The sequence below is a fragment of the Sorex fumeus genome, unplaced genomic scaffold (assembly GCF_029834395.1).
Source record: "Sorex fumeus unplaced genomic scaffold, SorFum_2.1 ptg000129l, whole genome shotgun sequence".
In the NCBI taxonomy this organism is placed as follows: Eukaryota; Metazoa; Chordata; class Mammalia; order Eulipotyphla; family Soricidae; genus Sorex; species Sorex fumeus.
Genome location: NW_026606186.1, coordinates 10288738 through 10316538, shown reverse-complemented (window position 1 = coordinate 10316538; position 27801 = coordinate 10288738). Strand labels below are relative to the sequence as shown.

Below are 27801 nucleotides of genomic sequence, written 5' to 3'. Positions count from 1 at the left end.
GGTGTGTCCCTCTCCCCACCACTAATGAATTTTTCAAGGCTGGGATCTAGCTCAGGGGTAAGACCTTCCCCCCCTTAACCCTCATTTAAGCAGTATATATTCTTGGGAATTAAAACAAACCAGAATATGTTGGGTGCTGTGTGCTAAGCTTTCATACATATCTGCTTATTCAACCTCCACAACAATCTTGAGAAGACATGGGCTCAGAGAAATGTGATATCTTGATGAAACAACAATGTTCCTAAGTGACTCCACACCCAGGTTAGATTGATTCTGAAGTTTCTACTATTTCCTTGCATAACACTCGCTCTTCAGTTTTTTTTTAACTTGGGGTCTACAAAAAGCTAAGTGCTTCATAAAAGATCAAAGAATAATTACTTTCAGTGTAGTTGAAAGCAATTCCTCCGATTTAGGGGCCCTAGACTAAATCTAGTAGATTAAGTCAACTTTAAATAGCATACTATTTTAAAGATAAGTTCCAGACAAGTCCTGATCAGTCTAATTATGTTCCCCTAAAGTGTGCTGAGACATAAAGTAAAATTAGTCTTTCTCCAGCTAGTTAGGAAAATTAGAATATTACCAAATTTAAGCCTGAAACATGCAAAGAAATAGCTGGATAATTTGATATAGCAAAAAATAATAATAATGTAAAGAGTAAGTGTCAGTGTCATATTAGTGAACATTAAACTGAATATTTTCCCCCTGAAAATGCCTGGAAGTAATCACTTCCAGAAAACTTTGCTTTCTTAATAGTTTTTTTTTCCCCATGAAATTTGGAGAGACTACATCACATTGAAAAGTTGGTAACTTTAATTTTATGGTGCTTTTGAAGAACTAAATAAGTAAACTGAAAGCTTTTAAACCTTGACATCAAATATAAAAATGAAGGTATAAAAATATACAAATATCTTGCAAAAATGTGGACTCTATTCTGCCCACCCACCCCATCCCCCGCCATCTCTTTTATTTAAACAGGTGTGGTCTTCAAGAGAAGTCATTACTGAAATAAAACTAACTTCACCTCCAGTTTCTGTGACTTACCTGTTACAGCGCAGGCTGAGGGCGCCCAGTGGACTACAGTGACAGGGCAGACAAAGCCCAGAGGTGTGATTCTGGTAAAAGCCCTCCGTGCACAGGTCACAGCTAAGACCCCAGTAACCTGGCTGACATTCACATTGCCCTGTGGTCTGGTTGCAGCGATTCTCATCCACGCTTCCAACCGCAGAGCAGTTACATTTATATTCTGCAAAAGAAAGGAGAGACACAGTTAACAAAGAGTTCATGTTTTCTTAATAAAATTAACTCATTGTTTTCCTAAGTGAATGTTTGTGTTAACCCATTTCTGTGTGGCTGGATGAAATTCTGGTTCAAAAGAACTCTGATTAGTACATTTGAAATAAGAAATTGGTATGATAAAATAGATGGAACTATGTATTTTTTCCTAGTTGTAAAGTAAATACTCACAACTTCTTTTCTATTGCTCTCTTAAGTCTCTTAACTCTGCACAACAGTGTGTGTGTGTGTGTGTGTGTGTGTTTTATTAGTTTTTCTGGATTAGAAATTCCCAACGACAGGGCGTATCCTTTTCCATATGGTACTGGAGGGTGTTCTGGAAATAACATGTTAAATAAGGAATAATCTCATTGAACATCAACAAAAGCACAAATCTCAGATGGTTAGCTGTGGTAATTTATATAGGTTAGGCAAAATTCAGCAATGGCTGTAATCATAAACTCATCTGCATTGTCCAGGAATTCATGAGGAGAACATGGAAACCTTAAGGTGAGGAAGTACGAAAGAGCAAGTCCCAGATGAGAATGCTTACAAGTTAATCCTGATGAGTGAGCTAAAATTATTCACAATTTTCATCTCTTTCCCAATGTAAAAGTTTTTAAAAACTAAGCATATGGGGCCAGGGGGATAGTACACCCCAAAGAGTGCTTTCCTTGCATGCGACCAACTGGGGTTCAATCCCCAGCACTCCATATGGTCCCCTGAGCACTGCCAGGAGTAATTCCTAAATGCACAGCCCTGAGCATTTCCAGCTGTAACTCCACAAATAAAAAATAAAATAAAAAATTAAGCATTTTACATTTTCTCTTATAAAGTTCTTTAAATAAAAATAATCAGAAGTCCCTCGCTTTAGTCATTTAATGAAGATACATTTCAAAATCAGATAGGACTTGCTTTTTTGCTATGTCAAGAAGAAGACATTTTCAACAAAGCTTGATACAACATAAGACTGTATAAATAAAAATCAACTGTGGAAAAAATTAAAGTGTGTATATATTTTGGAAAAGCTTCACTCCAAAATAACTAGGAATCTAGATTTTAAAACCCCAGAGAAAATTATAATACAATTATACTTTGAATAGGTAAATACTGTATGAATTTGGCCTTATACTGATAAAAGCTTAACCTGAAAAAAAAAAACTTTAAACTTTGTTTATGTTTTAAGTTGTGGCACAGCTACAAACAAATTTAGGGTCTTAAAAAGAAATTAAGGAATTTGCTTCTCTGTGCTAGAAAAGGAAAGTAACCTTCAAAAATCTCTGTCATTACAAGCTGATAATTGACATAAGAATTCTGAAAAGCAATTCTCCTTTGGCCAGCTCTACTCGCCACACCTCTTCAGTTCCTAACCTCTGGGGTCAGCTTACCTACCTGCTCTTCACACCTTTTCTAATTTGATACATATGCCAAATAAATTTACATATGCCAATGGGTTATTTCTTTATATATATTCCATGTTTGTTGGAAAACCCATTCCTAAAGAACTAAATTGAGGAGAGGAATCAGTTTCCCATCTCATCCGATACTCTTGTTTTTACTGTGCTACAGAAGCAAGACATTTCTTTGACAAAGTTACATGCTTTCACATATTTCTAGGGTTTTTTTTGGGGGGGGTGTGGTTTTGTAAATAATGAAACCACATTCAGTGGTCTGTAAATCTGCCAATGACAACTTCATGGCAAGATTTCCATTTCACCAGAAATGACCAGAACGCTTAGAAGAACATTTTTCCTCCAAAATTTGGCAGAATTTCAACATACATCCAATTCTTCCTGCTGGAACCAATTTTGTCACACGTTAAACTAACCAAATTATGCTGGTGTGGGCAGAACTACCTCAATAAAAATGAACAGCCTGAAAACTCCATAATTAAGACCGGGAACTTTATGCTATTATTTCCTTGCCAATGTATTTCTATCTGAAACCTTAATCAGTGTTCCCAATGAATGAGATTAGTAGTATTATTTCTAGAAAACCCAATTAAGCTAAGAACTAATATTATTTTTTTCTTTTTGGGTCACACCCAGCGATGCTCAGGGGTTACTCCTGGCTCTGCACTCAGGAATTACTCCTAGCGGTGCTCAGGGGACCATATGGGATGCTGGGATTCGAACCTGGGTCGGCAGAGTGCAAGGCAAACACCCTATCCATTGTGCTATCACTCCAGCCCAAGAACTAATATTTTTAAAGTATTTTTTTCAATAAAGTTTGAATGACTAAACCTTCACACTAACCAAGCTCCTTGGCTATTTATTATTTCTATAGTCAATTACTCATGAACATACCTTTTATTTGTATTTGTGTACCTTAGTTCATTTGTTTTCCTTGAATTATTTTCCCTCTACCCATGTTCTAACCATCCCCTATTTCAATAATTAGTTGAGACTTATTCCTCTTTAAACTAATGCCATTGCCTCGACTGTAGCTCTACAATAACGTCTGCTCCTGATGATTTATGACAATAATTTCAAGAATCAATAGTAAGCATTTTATGAACACCAACGATAAAAGCAGAGAGCCACAGGTTCAAATACAGCTCTTTTTTTTCATTTTTTATAATTTTATTTATTGAATCGTTATGAGAGCAGTTACAAAGCTTTCGGGTTTAAGTCTCAGTCATACAATGAAACACCCGTACCTTCACCAGTGCCCATTCTCTACCACCAAAAACCCCAGTATGAACCCATCCTATACCCTCCCCCTACCTGTGGGGCAGATGATTTACACATTACTCTCTCTCTCTCTACTTTGATTACATTCAATATTTTGACACCAGACCCACCATTATTATTTGGGATTTTACCCCAACACTCAGATCTGCCGATAAGACAACAGCAGACAATTTGCTTTCTATTGCTGGTTAAGAATAATATATGGTGTCGCGTGGCTGCAGTAGTGGCCACATGATTTTAAAAGTCTGAAATTTGAACCCTTAAATCTGGAGGGATTTCTGCCAAAACCTGCTGGGTTCCGAGATTTGTTCCTGAGTCTCTGGGATCATGGCCATTAAGCAGCTTGATCAGGAGCCAGAGAAGCCGTTTGTGGGCGGCGACTTGGGGTCTCGTTGGGGTAGGGAGGAAAGGGCCAGCTCCATCCCCATCCCATGAGGCCCCACGTGTCTCGTCACTGCGGGCCCAAACCTGACTGTCCAGTGGCCTCTGGAGGATGACAGCCACAAAGCTGCCAGGAGGGAAAGACCAAAGCACAAAACCTATTCCCACCTCGGGTGGCCCAGCGCCTGTAACTTACTGCAGGGACTAGATGCATTTCTGCCAAAAGCCATTGGGTTTAGAGATTTGTTTCTGAGTCTCTGGGATCATGGCTGTTCGATCAGGAACCAGAGAGGCCATGCCTCCAATTATATAGCTAAGATGAAGGTGGTTTGTGGGTGTGTCTCCCACATACCTAACTTTTGACCATTTACTTTCTTGGTAAACTTTGCCCCAAGTTTTTGGGGTCTGGCCAAAGGCACAGCATCGATTTTGGGGTATCTGGAAGTCTGAAGGCATCATCAGGCTGCTGATGCACTCACCTCACAGGTACAGATTGACCTGCTGGCAGCACCATACCCCCAATGCAGCTCTTCTTAACTTCCTGTGCCAAGGCAAAAGTTAGTTCTAACTTTCATCTATGTTCATTTTCTCCTCTGTAAACAGAATACCATTTAGTATCTATAACACTCAGCCCCACTCAGCTATAAGTGGCCTGCAGTCCTGTAATAACTAAAACAACAGCTGGAGGAGAAAGGGATACTAGATGAAATAGCAAACACAATTCAGATGTCGGAATTATAGGCTATGGTTTTGTTATGTGCTACACGGAAGATCAAAAAGTCTGGGGTTGGGCCCGAGAGGTAGCAGGAGGGGAAGGCACTTTCCTTCCATGTGGCTCTCCGGGGTTGAATCCCTGGCACCACAGACGGTTCCCTGAGCACAGCTAGGAGCGATCCGTGAGCAGAGAGCCAGGTATTAAGCCTGAAGCCCTGCTGAGGCCACAAAACAAAACAGACCAAAAAAACCTGAGGTTGGATTTATTACCCAAATGCCAGTGTTGGACATATCTAGGGAACAGAATAAATGAACTGTTGTTCAGAAATAAAGTTGTGGGTCATCTCAGCATTCCACATATGCCTAGACCCCTACATCACTACACATATAACCATAAATACACTGACAGAAACATATGGTTTTAGAATGAGGTTTCAAAGCAGATGAAAAGAGCAGTTGATGACGCATAAACCCTGGGTATTAATCATCCTAATGGTATAAAGGAGTGAATGGCAAATATTTCCCCAAGAGAGGCCACCTGAACACCAGAAGTGGGATTCAACTACCAAGACTAAAATATCCACTGTCATGTTAACATTCTTCACCAAAGGGAAGATGCTGAAAAGAAGCATACCAATGCTAGGAAGCCTGTGTCTTTTCTCTGTTTGGAGTTTGGAATCCCAGTTCCCAACTAGCATTGCCCAGTGAAATGATTTGAGTTAAAGAAACAATATAAATAACAGCAGTAACTGTAAAGCATCGTGAACATCCATTGAACTGCAGCAGGACAGATAACTTGGCATGTATGTAAAGAATCTCAGCGCCTTCACAGTTCTTGACAGTCATAATGAACTAGACAGGGGGTAATACAGAAACAAAGCAATTTACAAGGAAGCAGGCAACATGCAAAAAGAAGAAAGGAAATTTCAATAGATTGAAGAAATGGGAAGAACCTTCAGTCTAAGACAAGAGATGAAGTGCTGACTTCTTAATGAGGTAGACTCTTAAGACACCAGAGCCACACAATGGATGCTGACATGACTAATGGCAAGTCACTAGTGTGGCTGTTAATGGGAGTGAGACAATAGGAAGAGGACACAAAAAGCTAATCACAGACAAGTCGGAACAAAGTGCCAAAAAGCTCTCATTTGGTTGCCTAAGAGTAAATAAGGAATAAATCCTCTGTCATTTGAGTAGCATGTTTCTTTTTAATGCCCTATAATTCTTGGAAAAACACTACAGAGAAATAAAAAGTAACTGAAATCGTTGGCATTTTCCCCCTTTTTGGTTTTAACTACGGTAGAGTAATGAAATGCATTGATGTGAACTTTGACAAAGAATTTAAAAAAAAACTAAAATCTGGTGCCAAACACTTTAAAAATAGAAATATAAAGACCCAGGGAAAAGACAATAAATTAGCATCGTCCTGAGAACTTGAATTTATAGAATGGTTCTAATTAAAAGTATCCACAGCAACCCTGCATTTAAATTACTGTATTTTTTTTTATCTATTCCTTGCCAACAACCAATAAAAACTTTCAACATTTAAAAAAATAGCTAATGATCTTGCTTAGAAATCCCTTGAGTTTTCTTTCCCAAATTATGCTCATACACCAGTCTGATAAGAGAGTATCTGCCTGGACTTATTAATGACCTTAAGCTTCTCCCTGACAACCTACTTTTAACTAGTTCCTATGCCTACAACAGAATATTCATTGACCTTTGGTACCTCCAGCTACTTGACACAAATGGTGGGAGTTTTTAGAAAAGTATCTATTATGATAGTATGTTTGAATGTGTTCTCTCTTTTTACCTGTTTTTTCCTATGTTATATGCTGTAATTAACTAACGTGTCTAATGGCTCACAAAGTTTGGTTCACACTTAAGTGTAAGTAAATGCTCACATAGTTTTTACTCATATCACTAAAGAGAAATATAGTTTACTTCAAATAGTAATTTGTTAAAATCTGATCCTTTTATGTCACATTCTACTAGTTTTTGTACCAGAATCCATTCGCTTTTAAATTGAACTATTATTATGCCAATTAAGTAAAGCGAGATTTTAATAATTGCAGCTTTATAACATGTTTCACTAAGACATTATTCTTCTTTGAATTTTTTTTGTTGTTCATAGTTGTTTCTATATGAATTCTATTACCACATTTCCTCCAAAAAATAAAAAATCCTGTTGCAATTGTCTGAGCAATTCCATTTATTCTACAAGTGAGTTTATCAAAAATAGTAGCTTTGTAGTATTTAATTTCCTCAGTGTAAGAACTAGTACACCTCTTCATTTATTCTGTCTTCTCATATCTCTCAGTGAAATTTCACAATTTAAAAATACATATGAGAGGACAGAGCAGTAGTACAGCAAGACAGGTTGTTTGCCTTGTACACGGCTGACCCAGGTTTAATCAGTGGTATCCCCCATGGTCCCGTGAGCCCACCAAGAGGGATCCTTGAGCTCAGAATCAGGAGTAACCCCTAAGCAGCACTGGGTGTGACCCCAAACAACAAAATATGAATTTCACTTATAACTTGTTGAGAGTACTAGGATTTTCATCACTATGGGTAGTGATGGCAGTGGTGGTAAGGACTTTCATCTTATTTTCCATTATATCTTCTAATCACATATAAGTAATATTTATGCTAGATTTCTTTTTAAGCTATGTAATTGCCATTTGATTTATTCTTAGTATTTCTATGGTTTTTCTCTGGATTCCCTTGAGAAAGGCTTCTATTTTTAAGTTACATGAAATGAGGTCTTCGTTGAAGGTCATACCTTACCTGTGTATTATAACAGATATAATCTTGGGTTTCTTTGACAATCCATTTGTTGGTAAAATAGAATAGAAAGTTTCACACAAATATTTATTTTCATACCATGGTTTGCCTTATCAATGATAGTGAAAGTACTTACTATTTACTGTTTAATTTAATGACTTAGCCTTTGTCAGACATTTTACTTGCATCAAAATTTAGCTTGACATAATCTGGTAAAGGTTGTTTATGAATTAGTTTCTTTGCATTTAAAAGCTTGGATAAATTTTTATTTTAGGGATTATTCTTAGCTATTATTTCTTGGACTTGGCCATGGTTGACATATCTCTCTTCTGTTTCTAATATACCCAATTTCCTTATGTTTCTTTATGTTTCTAAATAGTAAAATAAGAACTTAAAAGAATCTAAGTACCAATGCAATAAACTTATAGTGGTTTAAAGAGCATTCAAGTCCATGTTTATGTTACTCTCATACCTTCTCATTATGGATCACTAAAGAATTATCTTCTCTGAAAAAGATGGGAGAATACGGTTAGGGAGACTGCTTAAAGGGTAAGCACATGCCTGGCATAAAAAAGGCCCAAGTTTGGGCTGAAGCAATAGCACAGCAGGTAGGGCATTTGCCTTGCACGCGGACAACCCGGGTTCGATTCCCAGCATTCCATGTGGTCCCCTGAGCACTGCCAGGGGTGATTCCTGAGTGCAAAGCCAGGTGTGACCCAAAAAGCAAAAAAAAAAAAAAAAGGCCCAAGTTCAACCCCGGCACTGTACATCTTTCCCCCGAGTGCCACTATGTATAACTCAGTGGGTCCCCAAGCACTGCTGGGTGTGGCCTTGTGACAGCACTACAGGATCTGAGCATTACATCACCAGGCACAAAAACTGAACTATCAGGCCCACGCTGCCCAGTTGAGTGTCCCCAGGAGTGACCCTCACACTGCCATTTTTTTTAATGGAAGGTGGGGACTGGGCATGTGGCTCAGTGGAAAAGCATATGTCTTGCATGCATGAGACCTGGGTTAGATTCTTGGCATTGCAAAACAAACTAAAATGATCAGAGAGCAGAAAAGGAGGAAAAATACAGGAAGAAAGGAAGGGAGGGAGGGAGGGAGGGAGGGAGGGAGGAAGGGAAGTCTATTTAATTCTATTACATGCACTTGAATCTTTTCTTTCTCCCCTCTTCCCCAGTCTGTTTTCTTTGTAAGCAAGTGACATTAAAGCAAACTGCTATCAAACAGGGAGAGAGAGAGAAACAGTAGTTCAAGCAACAGAATAATTCTCAATTGACGACTTAGAACACTTTGTATTTGCTTACGGCTGGTGAGTCTTAACACAATGTTCGGAGCCAAAACACACACTCAGGATTTAATATTTGGGATCTGTTCATTCTATTTAAATGAGTAACGGCTAATTAGAATCTCCAGTACCTCTCAAGAAGTACACTAATTTGGGAACCTAGAGTGCTAGATAAGATGTGGACTGTGCTAATCTTCCCAACTGCTACGTATTACTTTCTTGGTTTTTGTTTTGGTTTTGGTTTTTTTTTGCAGTGAGGGATTGAATCTAGACTCGTGTGCAAGGTATACACTCTACCACTAAGTCACATCCCCTATCCTTAAATGCTTTTTGTGACAATATTTTCTAACCTATTTGCATTTTCAAACCTTTTGAAAAGTAACCTAATTTTGCCATTTAATTAGAGTCTACTGCTTGCTTCCTGAAAATCCATTTTACTCTGTCAGTTCACAATCAAATTGATAATGAACTGAAAATGAAACAAGTTACACAGACATGATTTAAAAGAATACCTATTCTATCCTTAATGTGAAGTTATAAGAACCTTTAAAAATAGCTTCTAATAGTGATGAGAGCAACGATTTCTACTACTATTTCTTTAGTTTTTTATCACATGCTAGATACCGTTTTGTGTCCTTTACATGCACTGCCACTTAGAACATTCAAGGAATCCATAAAGTAGGTGCAAGGTGATACAGGAGGTGAAATAAGGAAGTGGGTACCCAATGACATTAATTCCCCCAATTCAGACGGCCATAAAGAGTGCAGCTGGGATTACATTATCCTTAGCAGCAGTGGGAAAGGAGAAGGGAAAAACTGGAAGGTGGTAGATTTATTGATAAACAATGTAGCAGTTGGACAGGAGAAAAAAAATCTGAATTTGGACAGGTCAGTAAAGATTGCTTTTGCAAATACACAGATGCCCATCTGTATATGATACAGTGAAATTAAGTCGGCTGGCTGTATGAATAAATAAACACTACAAGGTGGAAAATATCCCTGCCTCCAGCTGTCCGTGCTGCTAAAAGTTTAATAGATTTGGAGTGAAGAGCCAAGTAAAATAACTGAGCCTTGAGGTATTCCAAAGGACACTTAAAAAAAAAAAAAGAAAAAGAAAAGAAATCCTTTATTTTTTCTTTTGGAACTGGAAGCAGGCTCTAACTTACTCTGTGCTCCCTATCTAATCCTCTTACTCCTCAAAACATGTTGACAAATTCTTCCCACTCTCCTGCCATACTTCACTATTATCAAACACTTATACCGTATAAACATGGCCCTGCACTGGAACTGTGAGGTTCTTTGCTTTATCATCATGACTAAGCAGTCGGGTGACACTCGGAATTGTTAAATAGAGGCATGCAAGGGGAGGAGCCCCCTCTTCTAAAGCTCATTACTGCTCCTCTTCACACAGCGAAACTCAAATCACCCCCCCCCCCACACACACACACCCTCTCTCCTCACCCAGATAGACCACCTCCCTCTGTCTTCCACCGCTCCTCTCTCTCTCCATCTGTCTCACACACAGGATCTTCAAAACAAAGCTGAGAACCTGAGAGTTCAAAGGGCTGAGCACCAACTTTGTGCGCAGGAGCCCTGAGTTCCAGCACCAGCAACACGTGGTCCCCCAAGCACCACCGGGTGTTACTCACAAACAAAGAGCTAGGAGTAGCCCCAGAGCACTGCCAGGCCATGTGACCCACACCCCTGCATTTCCCCCCACCCCCAAACACACAAAAGAAAACTTAAACCCTAAAATGTCACAATACTGGGGCTGGAGCGATAGCACAGCGGGTAGGGCGTTTGCCTTGCACGCAGCCAACATGGCCAACACAGGTTCGATTCCCAGCACCCCATATGGTCTCCTGAGCACCACCAGGAGCAATTCCTGAGTGCATGAGCCAGGAGTAAGCCCTGAGCATCGCCGGGTGTGACCCAAAAAGAAAAAAAAAAGTCACAATACTCAAAACAGATTGGGAGGCTTCAATTTTTTTTTTTTTAATGAGAATCTAGGACTTGGAGCAATAACACAGCGGGTAGGGCATTTGCCTTGCACCCAGCCAACCAGGGTTCAATTCCTCTGTCCCTCTCGGAGAGTTCAGCAAACTACCGAGAGTATCCCACCCGCATGGCAGAGACTAGCAAGCTCCCCATGGTGTATTTGATATGCCAAAAAATGGAGACGTTACTGATGCCCACTTGAGCAAATCGATTAACAACAGGAGGGCAGTGCTACAGTGCTATGAGAATCTAGAAGTATCATGATGTTAAAGACTTTGTTCAAGGTTGAAAATAAGACAAGAGGCTGGAGAGATAGCACAGTGGGTAGGGTGTTTGCCTTGCATGCAGCTGACCTGGGTTCGATTCCCAGCATCCCATATGGTCCCCTGAGCACTGCCAGGAGTAACTCCTGAGTGCAGAGCCAGGAGTAACCCCTGTGCATCACCAGGTGTGACCCAAAAAGCAAAATATAAATAAATAAGACAAAGCATAACATCCAAACCTCCTCTAATCATTACTATAGAACATTGTGAAATTTAAAAATCTTGGAACTTCTCAGGGACCAATAACAAATAAAAAATGATAACAACTTAATCCCCTTCCCGTACCTAATGTAAATAATCTTAAAGACTCAAACGTAATCTAAGAGAAAACATGCTAAGTGAAATTTACCTCTACACTAGTACAAATTTTCTTATTCTTCCTACTTCCTGCTTCTGACTACACACATTCCGTTCACTATATGCTTGGTGGAATTGTAAAATAGTACACTGCTATAAAAAAAAACAGTATGAAGGTACTTCAAAAATTACAAAATGAAAGCAGCAGAAAGAGATATTTACAAACTTGTATTCACAATAACATGATTTATATTACCCATGGTGTGGAAGCAAACAAAATATCAATGACTCAATCAATAAAATGTGGGATATGCAATCATTTTCAGTCTTAAAAAAGAATAAGAAAATCCTATCACATGCTATAACATGATGAATCACGAAGTCATTGTGTAAAGTGAAATCAGTCAAACAAAAGCAAGTGCTACGTCTAGGCCACCACATCTATAGTAGTCACATTCAGAGAAACTGAGGAAAATTCTGATTAGCAAAGATTTTTGAGGGGCGAGCGTAGAGAGAAAGAAGAATAATTGCTCAGTGGGTATAGAACTTCAAATTTTAAGGTAAAAATGTCCTGGAGATGTTTCACAACAAATATAAATCTACTCGATATACTTACCTATGTGATTAAAATACTTATAAGGATAAATTACATATAAGACTTTTAATATGTTTTCATTTATTTGGGGACTTGGGGCTATACTGGAGGTGTTCCTATATAAACTTTAAAGCCAGTGAGTAAAGTAAAACAATTTAGCACAGTGAAATGTGGTGCCTGACACCACATTTTTAAATTTTTTTTAAAAAAGAACTTTAAAAAAAAAGAAAAAAAGCTCTTTTTTTAAAAAATGGTAAATAGAGTAAGGGCTTTGAAAGTAAGAGGTGAATTTAAAAAAAAAAACCCTTTTAAGAGCACTATACAGAGGGTATGGTGTTTGCCTTGCAAGTGGCTTTCCCAGGTTTTATTCCCAGCATCTCATATGGTCCCCTGAGAACCACCAGTAGTGACTCTGAGTGCAGAGCCAAGAGTAACCTCTGAGCATCATTAGGTATGGCCCAAAAGTCTAAATAGCAAGTAGCACTGTCCTCCCGTTGTTCATCGATTTGCTCGAGCAGGCATTAGTAAGGTCTCCATTGTGAGACTTGTTGTTACTGTTTTTGGCATATTGAATACGCCACGGGGAGCTTAAATTAATTAATTAATTAAATCTGTAAATCCAATTTTGCTAAATTCCTGCAAAATGTTGCAATTAAGCTAAGCCATGAAGTAATTTTGCTTTAAGTTGGTTTTTCGCTTCCCTAAGTCAAATTTAAAGAAGCAAAAGATTACAGAATGAATTCAAATGATCATCTAAAAGAGGTTCCTAAACAACCAAATCTCGCAGATACTCCTGATGGGAAGAGAAACTCATAAGAGAACACTGCCGCAGATCTAGGCAGGAACCAAACACCTGTGCATGCCCTCAGCCTACTGGCACCTTCCAGCTGGTGACAGTTCATAGTGCTGCATCAGCTGGGATTTTGTCAGAAAGGCTGAGTCTCAGGCCGAGCTCAGACTGACTGAGTCTGACTGTGCACTTTAACAAGTTATCCAGGTGACTGCAATGCACATTAATTGAAATGCAGTGCCTAAAAGAAACAACCCACCCTCCAGTGTGAAGAAAGACAGATGCAAAGTTGTTCAACTGCCGAGCTCCTTGAAGTGAAAAAGAAAAGCATGATTTGAGATGACTAACAACAAGAAAATGAATACATTGTGATATATTCACAAAATGGGAAACTATATAGCAATTCAGAGGATTAAAAGTTATATGAACAAAGATAAATTTCAAAAACAAATGGAGAGTGAAAAGAAAACTTGGTAAGATGCCACTATGCAAAGTTCAAAACACTACCACTATATTTGTATGTGAATAGGGGTTTTGTTGTTGTTGTTGTTGTTTGTTTGTTTGTTTTTGGCCCACACCCAGCATGCTCAGGGGTTATTCCTGGCTCTGCGCTCAAGAGTCAATTCTGGGGGGGGCTTTAGGGACCATATGTGGTACAGGGGAACAAACCCAGTTTGGCAGCATGCCAGGCAAGTGCCCTACCAGCTGTGCTATCACTCCTGTTCCTTCATGTGAATAGTTTTTAATGCACAGGATTTATCATCAGAATTGTAGTGACATCTGAGTAGGAAAGTGGGAAATGGTTTTAACATGGGAATGCTTCATCATGTCTAGTATTTTATTTTAAGTTTAAAATAGACCCAGGGGCCAGAACGATAGACTAGTAAGTAGGGTGTTCGCCTTGCATATGGCCTACCTGGGTTTTATCCCCACCATCTCATGTGGTCCCCTGAGCACTGCCAGGAGTAATTGCTAGGTGTGACCCCAAAAGCAAAAATGAAATAAAATAAAACAGACCCAAAGCAAGTGGGGGAGAAAATTTAGATACTACAAAGTTGAGAGGTAGACTCTATTACTTCCTATGTTTTTCTGAAAGCTTGAAACATTTCATAATTTTTATGAGACATGTTTCTTCCCATTGATACACATTTTTTCATTAGTAAATTGCATCCTACTCAACACTGTACTACAGAAACTCATCTACTTGTCCTATTTAAGTTCTAGAAAGGGGTGGGGGTGGGGGGACTCTGACGCAGTCCAAGCTGTGACATCACGTGGTCCGGCACTGCTACACGATGAGACAGACATGGATGCTTTTGGCCAGCTGTCTCCATCTACCTGTATTGGTGTTATAAACATGAAAATGGCCCTTGATGGTTAAAAAAAAGATTCTAGAACAACAGGTTTTCACCTCTGACTTATTTATTAATGTATATTACTCCTTAGGCTTTTTGGGAAACTCGATCTATTTCACAATGTTTTATGAGGCATGTTTCTCCCCATGGATCAGCATTTCTCATTTATTAACATTTCTCATTTTCCTATTCAAGGTTGTACTACAGTTACTTATCTATTTGTCCTATTTCAATTCTAGAAGAACAGGTTTTACCTCTCACTTATCTCTGAATGCATCCGAACCCCTCCCCAGTACACACATATGATTCTGTTGGCTTCAGATACCAGGTTAAGAAACATAGAGATCAGCTTTAATTGAGGCAGTATACTGAGTCAGAGATAAAAGTAAGCAGCCGAGCACTTTCCTTGCATATGAGAGGCCCTGGGTTCAATCCTCGGCACCACAACCAAGTAAATAAACAAGCCCCCCGAAGGGGACACGAAGTCCAAAAAAAAATTGGATATACAAAACCCATACCTGGAAATTGTTATTTGGGATTTCCAAAATTATGGCCTCAAAGCAGGACTAAATGTGAAATCAAACAAAACAAAACGAAAAAGAAAATTCAAAGCATGGTGTTGGAAACACTGTTATACAGGGGTATAATCAATTTAAGAGCAATGGGGACTGACACGAGGCACAGCCTGTCAAATCACTGGGGGTGAGACAGCACAGTGCCACAGAGTTCTAAGAAAAGTTCATATGTTTCTGGTACAGAATTAAAGTGGTTGTGGATGAGAGGTGAAGTGCCTCCTTAAGAGCAACTAGGTAAATCATAAACTAATTTGTAACAGTGTAATTCACTGTGATTTAATGAAAAAGTAATTTTTTTAAATTTTAAAGTAAAATTTTTTAAATAAAATATATATAATATAATAAGGCTCTTACATTTATAATATACTTATAAGAAACACTGTGTAATGTTTTTCACAAATAAAATATATATAATATAATAAGGCTCTTACATTTATAATATACTTATAAGAAACACTGTGTAATGATGTTCACATTTTTAGTCACAGCTCTGAATTTTCACCATGCCTTTTCTCTTGTAATTCAACTTGTAATTCGTAAATTGCTATAAAATCTGATCAAATAACAACAAAAAAAAGCAAATGGGTAATCATGGAAGAATTTTTTTTTTTTTTTTTGGCTTTCTGGGTCACACCCGGCGGTGCACAGGGGTTAATCCTGGCTCTGCACTCAGGAATTACTCCTGGCGGTGCTCGGGGCACCATATGGGATGCTGAGAATAGAACCCAGGTGAGCCATGTGCAAGGCAAATGCCCTACCCATTGTGCTATCACTCCAGCCCCCATGGAAGAATTTTACACTAGAGAGGAGGGCATGGTCTGCTCTACATTTCAGAACATAGGCCTGTCTATAAAGTAGAGACTAGAGCCGGGGAAAAGGAGAGCCAAGAGACCTGCTGGTCACCTCCTTCAGTAAACAAACTCACTGAGAAATTGAGTTAAAAAAAATTAATGCCAAAAGCGCAGTGGATGTTATTATGACCACAGGAAATGTCTCATTACCTGGGCTGACCAACATGGCCATCTCCCAAAAACTAGTTTTCTTTTGTAGCAGAAACAAATCATGTGTGTCAATAAATTATCAACATCACTTGCCCAGAGGCAGGGGAACTGCACAACACCCAAAACCCTGTAAAAAAAATAAGGCATATAAAAATGGTATCAGGGCTGAGCTTCACAACCACATGTCACTGTGCTTGTCCCTAAAATACACCTTCATTATATATTACATCAATCTTAGATAACAATGTTCATCCTTTCTTTTCCCACAACAATTTTTCTACCCATTTGAACAGTTTCTGAGAGCTTGAGAGATTTATGCCTAGCTGTGTAAAGACAAGTATTGCTTTTCAGCTGAATAAACAAAGACAGACAATGAGGGCAATGTGGCAAATGAGTCTACCCACTCAGATATTTTCCAAAGTAGGTGTTCATGTAGGGCCTCCTTGGTTGGAAAGCCTAGGGAAATAAAATGTCAGATATATAAATGAACCAATAGCAAAACATACTTCATCTGCACCATCATTTCTGCTGATTGTTGAGTCAATTGTACACAAAACAATGGGGGAAATTATAAGACCCAGTTACAAAGCTTAAAAACTTAAAGAATGGGGGTGGGGCTGGAGTGATCGCACAGTGGATAGAGCATCTGCCTTGCACACAGCCAAGACGGGTTCAATTCCCAGCATTCCATATGGTCCCCCGTGAACCACCAGGAGTGATTCCTGAGTGCAAAGCCAGGAGTAACCCCTGCGCATTGCCAGGTGTGGCGCAAAAATTTTTAAAAAAATTAAAGAATGGGAATAAAGGAGGCAGGTCAGCTGTGCGTTTTTGTTGACAACACCCATTTAAAAACTCTTTCACTTACCCACACAAACCAGGAAAGCACTGAGCTTTCACGAATGTCCTCTAAAAAGTCCATGTTTATTAAAAGACAAGTAACAGGAGTCAAAGGTGCCTTACTCAAGTTGAAAATTACTTATATATTAGGATACTCTCTAAAATATTAATGTCTTGGGGCCAGAGAGATAGTACAGTAGAAAGGCACTTGTCTTGCACACAGGTGACCCAGGTTTGAGCTCCAGCACCCCAGGGGACCACCAAGAGAGATCCCTAGCTGCAGGAATAACCATCGGGTGTGGCCCAAAAACCAAATTAAATAAATAAAAATTTTAAAAAATAAATAAAAGACTAATGCCTTGCATCAACTATATATCAGATGTGGCATGTTTGACTTGGGTGAGGCAATGTTTGAGGAAGCTTCTCTATCCTTCTTTCTTATTCAAAGTGAACACTACATTCCTAACCAGGTCTGCTCAGATACCCAGGGTGCCTCTGAATGGTAGTACAGACTCCTCAGTGACCAAGCAACCAATATCCTGGAATTTGAAAAGATCTTTTTATAAAGAAAATTTCCACTATCAATAGACCATTTGCCTGGGTTGTTTTCATAGCTGCTGTTGACCCTGGAGACCAAGCTTTGTCCAGTACTAGGCTTGAAGTCACGCTACCAGCTAAAAAATTAGGACTTTTTTTTCTTCTGAGGGAAGAAAAAGCACTTTACAATTCAAAGCAGGGGCTGGAGAGTCAGTAAGCAGGTAAGGGCACTTTCTTTGCATGTGGCTGACCATGGTGAAATCCCTGGCACCCTATCGTGTCCCCCAAGCCTCAACAAGAAGAACCCTGAATGTGGAGCCAGGAGGAAGCCCTGAGCAATGCCAAGTATGGCCCCAAACCAAACAGCTACAACAAAATAATGCACTTGTAGCACTGTCCTCCCATTGTTCATCGATTTGCTCAAGCTGGCACCAGTAACGTCTCCATTGTGAGACTTCTTGTTACTGTGTTTGGCATATCGAATATGTCACGGGTAGCTTGCCAGGCTTTGCCGTGCTAGCGGGATACTCTAGGTAGCTTGCTGGACTCTCTAAGAGGGGCAGAGGAATTGAACCCGGGTCGGTCACATGCAAGGCAAATGCCCTATCCACTATGCCATCACTCCGGCCCAACAAAAAATTTAAAGACAATAAAAGGTAGGCAACAAGATATTAGGTGATCAAATATTTATTTCTATTTATTTATTTATTTATTCCGCTTTTGGGGTCACACCCAGCAATGCACAGGTGTTACTCCTGGCTCTGCACTCAGGAATCACTCCTGTTGGCGCTCAGGGGACCATATGTGATGCTGGGAATTAAATCCGGGTCAGCTGTGTGCAAGGCAAATGCCCTACCCGCTGTGCTATTGCTCCAGCCCTGATCAAATATTTAAATGTACTTATAAAAAATAATGTGAACAACAGGCATTTTAAAATAAATAATAAAATTTTCAATTCAATGTTTAGAGGAGCATAATTCAAAGATAAATTTCAGCACAAGTTGTTCTCAGTTTGTTTATTACCCCTGACAAGTCCTTTCTTTTTTCAGTTTATTAACACACAAAACTAGATGATAATCTGCACCCAATTCTTCCCAAATATGTTAAGTTGTCCTTATATTGTTGTTTTCGTCCTTATTTGGGCTATTATAAGTAGTTGAAAATGTCAGAATTAGTTACAAAAAGGTATCAATTTCATTACTTCTGGGGAGAAAAAATAAAGTATCTCAATTTAATTTTTGAAAAAATAAAAGGAAGAGGGGCCGGACAGTACAGGATATGGCATTTGCCTTGCATTTGGTCAATCCTAGCTCAATCCTAGGCACTGTCTAAAGTTCTGAGTACCACCAGTGATTCCTAAGCACAGCTGGGTTTGGCCACCCAGCACTGCCCCCTCAGAAATGGAAGGAAATTATCTTCTCCCCTAATCATAAAGAAAGCATTTGGCTGTTTAAATTCAATGATATGAAGACATTGTTCCTTTTTTGTTTGGATATGGTAACAGTGTTGTGGCTGCTTTAAAACATTAGGAGAGTCTTTGAATTCTAGATATTCTGAAATAGTCATATATAAAATGATACGATGTCTGGGATTTATTTTAAAAAATAGGAGTATGGTAAGGTGCACAGCAGAGCCTAGCAAGCTACCCGTGGCTCATTCTATATGCCAAAAACAGTAACAATCACAGGTCTCATTCCCCTGACCTTGAAAGAGCCTCCAATCGTTGGGAAAGACAAGTAAGGAAAGGCTGCTAAAATCTCAGGTCTGAGACGAATGGAGACGTTACTGGTGCCCACTCGAGAAAAATCGATGAACAATGGGATGACAGTGACAGCGACAGTGGATGGTAAGGTAAATGGGGGGTTGGATGAGTCAAGACAGTTGTCCAGATGGATGATCAGTATGAAAAAGATCATTGTATCATTCTGTTCATTTGTGCATATTTTCAAAGTTTTCCACATTAGTGTCATTACGCTACTTTTACAGGCATATTTTCTTAGATTTTTGTTTGTGATAGCAAGGTCACTCATTGGTCTCCTGTAGCAAAGATCTGATTTCAAATATGCATGCCAAGCAAAAGGTATTTACCAAGATCAGATAATTTGATTTAAATGCACAATAATAAAATTTCCTGAGTGCTTAGAAAATAGATGAGTTGCTAGCCCAAAGATTATTTATTTTTCCATGTCCCCAGGGACTGAGCCTGAGGCATACACAACATACACCCTATCACAGAGCCATGTCCTCGGCCCAAAGATAATTTGAAAAACCAAGAAATACTAAATTCTTTCTCTAGGGGCTGGAGCGATAGTACAGTGGGCTAGGCATTTGTCTTGCATGCAGCCAAACTGGGTTCAATCCCCAGCATCCCATATGGTCCCCACCCCCACCTGCCACCCCCCAGCACTGTCAGGAGTAATTCCTGAGTGCAGAGCCAGGAGTAACCTCCAAGTACAACCAGGTGTGACAAAAAAAGAAATCTTTCTCTATCCTTTCTCTATGCTTTCACAGTTTATGTTTTGGAATACACCCAGCAGTGATCAGTGGTCACACCTGTCTGGTGTTCTCAAGGGCAATTCCTGGCAATGCTCAGGGGACCAAACATAGTGCTGGGATTTGCTGCTGCGTGACTCAAGGCCAGTGACTTACCCTCTCTTGTTCTGGTCTATTTTCACTGTCTTAATTGTTCCAGTAACATAATTTCTTCTTTGTTTTGTTTCTGGGCCATACCCTTTGATGTTCAAGGATTACTCCTGTCTCTGCACTAGGGAATTACTCCTGGCAGTGCTGGGGGGACCATATGGAATGCCGGATATCGAACCCGGGTTGGCTGCGTGCAAAGCAAAAGTCCTACCTGCTGTGCTATCCCTCCCTCCGGCAGTCTAGCAGCAAAATTTCACAACTGTACTCACAGCTCTCTAAGGTGTTTGACAAACTTGGATTCGGAAAAAGAAGGAGCTGGAATCTGAATGCGAAACTTCTATTTCTATAATATGCTTTTTAGAGTTTGTCGAAGCTGCACTTTGATATTTCGCTGCTGTAAGACCCACATCCAGTGGTGCTGGGAACCACCAAGGCCACACGCTGTCATGTTCATGGACCATCCAGTGCCAGGGGATTAACTCAGCCTCATACACATCAGGCATGTACTCTGCCACGGGAGCTATACACCCCGCAAGTACCAAGGCTTGAATAATACTGGCTTGCAATAAGAGGAAACAAGCAAAAAAACTATTTCAAGCTAAAAAATATCTATTCATTGCCTTGTCAGGGCAAACAGTATATATGGGGGGGGGGGGGGGCGGCAAAAACAAGTTGGGAGTACTGGAGCTGGAGCAATAGTACAGTGGGTAGAGCATTTGTCTAGCTTGCAGCCAACCCGACTTTGATCCTTGGCATCCCATATTATCCCTAAAGTTCCACCAGGAGTGATCCCTGAACAGAGTCAGGAGTAACTCCTGAGCACTACCTGGTGGGGCCCAAAAAGAAAAAATAAAAAAGAAAATAGCATTAGGTATATTGAATATTGAGTTGTAAGTATTTATTATTCTTTAGTATATGACCTTGACTAAGTCAAAATACCATCTTAAAAAAGATCTGCTTTAGGAGAGAGAGAGAAGACAAGGGATTGCCCTGCCACAGAGGCAGGGTGAGATGGGAGGGATGGGGGTGGGAGGGATATTATCCATGGTGGTGGAAAATGGGCACTGGTGGAGGGATGGGTATTTGATCATTGTATAATTGAAACCCAAGCACAAAAAATTGTAAATCTACAACTGTACCTCATGGTGTTTCACTAAAAATAATTTTTAAAAAAGATCTGCTTTATTATTAAGGCAGATCTTTAATATTCTTGTCAGAGGGCCAGAGAGAAAGTACAGGGGTAAGGTGCACTGCACTGCACATGACTGAAATGGGTTCCACCCCCTGCCCTGCTGATGGTCTCCTGAGAAGCGTCCAGAGCAAGCCCTAAGCAGGGACTCAGGAATAAGCCCTGAGCAGTGCATAACCCTACAGCCCTGCCCCCAATATTCTTGCCATAATAACAACAACAATATGATAATTATGTGAGGGAAGGATTTGTTAACTAATCTTACTGTGGGAAATGTATTGTTATATATGGGCAACAATCTGCTATATTATATACACCTTTAAGTTTAATGTTGGGCTGGAGCGATAGCACAGCGGTAGGGCGTTTGCCTTGCATGCAGCCAACATGGCCGACCCGAGTTCGATTCCTCCTCCCCTCTGGGAGAGCCCGGCAAGCTACCGAGAGTATCTCGCCCGCATGGCAAAGCCTGGCAAGCTACCCGTGGCGTATTCGATATGCCAAACACAGTAACAAGTCTCACGATGGAAACGTTACTGGGCCCACTGGAGCAAATTAATGAACAACGGGAGGACCGTGACCATAACCGTGAAGTTTAATGTTATATGTCAGTTATACCTTGATAAAGTTGGTTATGAAACATTCTTATTCTCGATTTCTTCATCTAAACTTTGAAATTTTGAGGAAAAATGGAAAGAAAAAAATGTGTATTAAAAGTTCTAACACAGAAGTATCCTAAAGTCTTTGCACATGCATTTGTCCTTTCTTGACACTGTCAATGCCTGTCACTCACCAGGAAACTTGTTTTTCCTCTGCTCCTAGCAGAGGATTTGTTCACCTACAACCAAAGTTCAGCAAGAGGCCCAGTACCAATTGCCAGCTTTATTTGCCAGTCTCTAATTTTAGTCATCTACGTCTGTGTGTTATACCAACAAGCAAAATACGTTTCAAATGTTTTGCTTAATAAGAGAGGATACAAACTAATTCATGTCTCCTTCCTATTATTACATTATCCTAGATGCAAACCCTTTAATCCAAAATTAATGCTGGAAAAAAATTTAGAGAAAGTCGGTGGCCTCTAATTATCTTTGTTGGGGATCATTTACTCTTACAGGAGCATCCTGCAGCTTCCAGACAGATGTGAAGCACAAGCCTTAACCATGTCACTTCATGGCTGAGATGTTGTCATTGCTTTTAGGATGAGTTTCTGAGCATGGCATAGAAAGTTCGCCATGATCTGATGACTGCAGACCATTCCAGTCTCAAGTCACACCAAACCCTGTTCTAACATCACATGCCTTCGCCTCGCCTACTTGAACCATTCAGAACTTTGAGTTTCCTGAACATGCCACATATGTGCATTTATTATTTCAACACTTTTTGGCACGCTGCTCCTTCTTGGGATGGTATGTCCCTCTCCTCCACCCATTTTTTTTGGCTTTTGGGGTCACCACCTGGCAATACACAGGGCTTGCTCCTGGCTCTGTACTCAGGAACCTCCCCTGGGAGTGCTCAGGGGACCATATGGGATGCTGGAAATCGAACCCAGGTTGGCCGCATGCAAGGCAAACGCCCTACCTGCTGTGTTATTGCTCCAGCCCCCCATTTGTTTTTAAGGCCACTTAATTGCTGATTTTAAGAGTTTGTGTTTCTAAATGACTGATCTATTATACAATATTACACCTGAAATAAATACAGCAAGATGAATGAGGGTCAGTGGCAAGGCACGTGCCAGGCATGTTTGAGGTCCTGAGCAGGATCCCCGGCTCCACCTGACCCCAAGCAGTGCCAGGTGTAGCCCCAGAGGGGTCTCAAACACTGCTAGGAGTAATCCTGGACCCCCAAGCACTGCTGGGTGTAGTTCCTATTAGAAAAAAATCACATGGCAAGAAAAACGATTCTTTAAAACAATTCATTTAAAGGGATAGAGTAATAGTATAGAGTGTAAGGTGTTTTCCTTGCACACGGTTGGCCCAGGTTAGATCCCTAGAACTCAATATGGTTCCCCAAGCCCATCAGGAGTGATCCCTAAGCACAGTCAAAAGTAAGCCCTGAGTATCACCATGTGTGGCCCCCAAAACAAAACAAAACAAAACATAAACCGTTTAAATAAACTTTGTCCTTTTGCAACTGACATCTTGAGTCATTTGGGATTTCTCAAAAGAAGTTTTACATACAAGTTAAATAACGATTAATACACACTTAAGTACTTGACTAGGTTACAAACTTTGGTAGCAACTCAATACCACTATTTGATATTGTCTCCATTTATGACAAACTTATGTTTCATTTTAAGCAGTGGCTGAAATGGTGCTGAACGTATGCTGTTTTTCCTTAAATGTTATCCTGGCTGATGCATAAAAGAACTCATCTGATTCATAAGATAGATTTCATCTCTTCTGGCAATCAATTCACTGTACAGGTTGCTTAAGGTTAACAAACAAACTAAAATGGCATGATGTTAGTAGTATGTGAGGATAGGTCCTGGTTTTTCTTATAAAGGAAAAATTCTCTGCTACAAATCCTATGAATTAGAAGGAAAATCAAAGATGGCAGTAAGTAAATGTATAGAAATTAAAGCAATAATGACAAATCAGAAAAAAAAGAGACGACAACAGGGGGAAAAAGTGCCCTAAAATTAATAGAGGTTAGGGACCAGAAAATAGTACAGGGGTCGAGTGCTTGCCATGCACCCAACTGACCAAGGTCCACCAGAATGTGAGCGCAGAGCTAGGAGTGAATCCTGAGCACAGCCTGGTTTGTCCTCAAAACAAAAACCAAAGGAACACACACACAGGGAAACAAAACTAGCAGAAGTTAGAAGGACACGGTAAACACATCAGTCAAACACAGTCTAATTTTAACATGCAATTTTTCAATTATTTCTTTTTAAAAGTCTTCTAAAAATACGCTAGTCCCAGGTATGAATTCCAGATAACTAAACTCCCAGCTACATGGGTGTTGGTAAAACTTTTTTTTTTTGCCAGAGGATTTAATGCTTGGGTCAGTTGATACCATCCTGCTCAGCCTAGCAGTGCTGGGGTGGGCGGGGGTCACCAGGTCAGCCCTAACACAGTGCAAAAGACTTTCAGTGTCAGAGACTAAACTCTGAACCTGGCATGTGTGAGGCCCACACCCCTACGCCCTGACCTACTCTCCAGCCTGCCCTGAGACCACTTCCGGCTTCTGAGCTTCCTGTGCCAGCTCCAGCCTCACAGCACAGCTTCTTTACAAGCTGCCCAGCCTCTATTCCAACTTCTCTGTTTCTCAGTTTTCTATATTTTATGAGTTCCTTTTTGGAGCAGATTTTTTTTTAAAAGCGATTAGTTGAGGTTATAAAAATTAGGCTTATAAAAGTAGATCGTAGGCTTCATGTCCTGAATTTGCTTCCCCTGAAATTCTGTGAACCCTTCAACTTCCTTGAAATAAATTTCACTTCTAATTAAATAAACAAGCATTAATCTCTCTTAGGGCTGGAGCAATAGCACAGCGGTAGGGCGTTTGCCTTACACGCAGCCAGCCCGGCTACCCTGGGTTCGATTCCTCCACCCCTCTCAAAGAGGCCAGCAAGCTAACAAGAGTATCTCGCCCACACAGCAGAGCATGGCAAGCTACATGTGACATATTTGATATGCCAAACACAGTAACAACAAGGCTCACAATGGAGACGTTACTGGGCCCACTCGAGCTAATGGATGAACAACAGGAGGACAGTGCTGCTGTGCTACCATGAAGACTCTTATTAATGCTGGAGAGAAGAGTGCTCTAAGCAGAAGAAACAGCAGAAGCAGAGTAATGAGAGGCCAGTGAGCCCTGGTGATTATGAGCGGGGACTCAGGCTAGACCACTGTGGACCTCAAATAAGGCTCCACATTTGACGAGCTAAGAGAACTTGTGCGGCATACCTGAACTCTTCAAAGCTTCAATTCCTGCCTTCTAAAATATGGGGTGGGGGGATAGGGGGACTCTACACATTTCATAGCAGATCTTTTTGAGAATTATCAAGAATATATCATTTAAAATACTTATTCTCTGACATAGGATAAGACCTCCACGGATTACTGCTGTATTAATAACTGTCAGCAATAAGAAGCATTGACACTTGGGGGTAAATATAAAAGCAGTTTGATGCTAACGAAGCTGAAAACACAAGGACAGGGGTGATAGAGACATAGAACATAGACAGAAATTTTAAACCATACTGACATTGGAACATCATGGGGGGCATCGGTTACGGGAATTAAAGAACTATACTGAAATACAAAGAACTATACTGAAGTATAAATATCATGTCAAATTATTCACTAAGAGACTCTGATTGTGTTTTTACACTGTAGATATGTTTTCCACAATCATGGTTGTATAATTGGCCTGATCACTCAATTTATACACTGGCAGAATGTCACGATATACAGTTATTGCTGAGTCCAGATCTCAGGCAGGCAGAAGCTATTTCTTTGTAATAATTAGAAATCTTCTAAAGTGGTGCCTGTCACCTGCCAATATGTCTTGCAACTGGATCAGAAGGTTCTGGGTCTCTACTTGAAATAAGATCTTCTCCATTGACCCGAGAGATCAGTTTTTGAGTGAGGAGGCATGTTTTAGGAATGAGGGGAGGTGAGAGCATCTTTATGGGATTGGCAGATATGACTCACATTTGTGAGTCTGGGTTTGTTCTCTGGCTTTCATAGAACACGGTGTCATTTGTTACTTCATATAACATATTGTTTGGCAATGGCCTCTTGACCTAGAGTCCACAGTGAGTTAAAGATGAAAGACTGCATTGTCAAGAGCAATCAATACTACCACTTTGTAGTATGTGGTATTCCTTGCCAAATTTTAATAAGCATTGCACTGTCCCTGTTAGCAACAATCCTTCTGGCACTGAGTTAAAATCTCACAGATACTTCTTAGTTCTGCTTTACATTTATCATGGTTTGCTTTCATCTAATTTCCATCATTCTCCTCTCTCCCCACTGCCACTCCATAGCCATATCTACCTCTGAGAAATAGTCTTCAATGTAATTTTGATTTTCTTAGTGGCGACTGAAACAAAACTGAGTACTGAGGAGGACAATGTATGGGCTTGTTGGGGGAGGGCTGGAACGGCGACAAAAACAGAACCCAAAATGTGCTCTATAATCGCTGAATGCTTTATTTCATTCTCTGCTACTCCCATCTGTTTGGCAATGCAGCAGTTTTGTCAAAAGGAAAAAAAGGGCACAGACTTTTAGTCAGACAGAGCTGGATCTGTCAATTCCAGGTCAACATTCAAGAACCCTTTTCTGTTGGTACTAAAATACTCAGGTTACAGACGATGGTATAGAAACCCAGGGAGATTATGTGACTTAGACTGAACATGTGCGTGTTATATTTTTTGGCCTGATTTCAAAAATATCAATGTGCAAGCCATATAAAATTGAGTGGTCATGTCTTTCTGTAAGGCCGGGTCTCACTTTCACTTGATTGGGTCATTCGTGACTCTGACTTGATACCAACAAGAGATCCCAGAGGAGGGTATATGTGCCAGGCCTGGACAAAAGCTATTTCAGGGAGTCCCGCAAGTCCTATGTTTGCATCTGCCATTTGAAATAACTTCAACTTAGTCTGGTTCTGAGAAGTACATCACTGTTCTATCTGGCAACTGGTACAGGAGCATCCTGGCTTGACACTGCGACAGGATAAGAGGTCAAGTCAGCTGAGTTAGTTCCATCCCGCACTTTTGACCTACTTGGTAAAAAAAGGTTGAGCTACAGACCGGGGAAATAGCTCGAAGAATTGGAGTGCATGTTTTGTATGCAAGAACCCTGGATTGGATCCCCAAATGGTTCCCTGACCATCACTGGCTGTATCCTCCTCCCTCCTCAAAAAATAATAAATTGATTGTGACCATGTGTAAGTTCTGATTACCAGTTCACAAACTGTTACAGAGCCCAGTAAAATTGTTAATCTATAATTAACAAAGTTTTCTCTGCTGCTTTTTAAACACTGGAGATAAGTAATAAAGAACAAAATTAACAAGATAGCTAATGTTGAGTGTTTCCTCTATGCTGATTATTAGTCTAGAGGTTTATTATTAAGCACTGCCAAATTAGTGAGTATATGCATTAATTTAATATTAATTTTATAATTCTCTCAAAAACAACACTACTTTGTTAATATTTAATATTAATATTAATTTAATATTCTCTCAATAATACTATTGCTTTAAATTTTAAATTATACAATTTTCTTCTTATTTAAGCAAATTTTGATTGTTCATTATATAAGGTAGAAATTCATTTCCTGAAGACCAGAACGATTCTTTGGCATATTCGTTAGCACAGCACTGAGGCTTTTTCTGGCAATGCATAAGCTAGACAGATGGTACCTTGACTTCTCTCATCACAGAATTGAAAATACCAAATGCCTGGCTTGGGTCCAGACTGCTTTGGGCTCCCAGGGCCCACCTGAACCCAAGAAAAAGTCATGATCATACTGAAGACAAGAAGAACAATCACTAATTTGGTTCTTATAGAGTATCCTAT

At 40.0% G+C, this 27801-nt stretch overlaps 1 protein-coding gene across 2 annotated transcripts in view; it reads right to left on the bottom strand.

The window, feature by feature from the left end:
• MEGF9 (multiple EGF like domains 9) overlaps nucleotides 1-27801 on the bottom strand; it is a 99103-nt gene that overhangs the window by 57626 nt on the left and 13676 nt on the right. For both annotated transcript variants that reach the window (XM_056138641.1, XM_056138642.1), the window contains exon 3: nucleotides 1042-1243. In XM_056138641.1, coding sequence (XP_055994616.1) covers nucleotides 1042-1243 — 202 coding nt within the window. The remainder of the gene's footprint in view (nucleotides 1-1041; nucleotides 1244-27801) is intronic.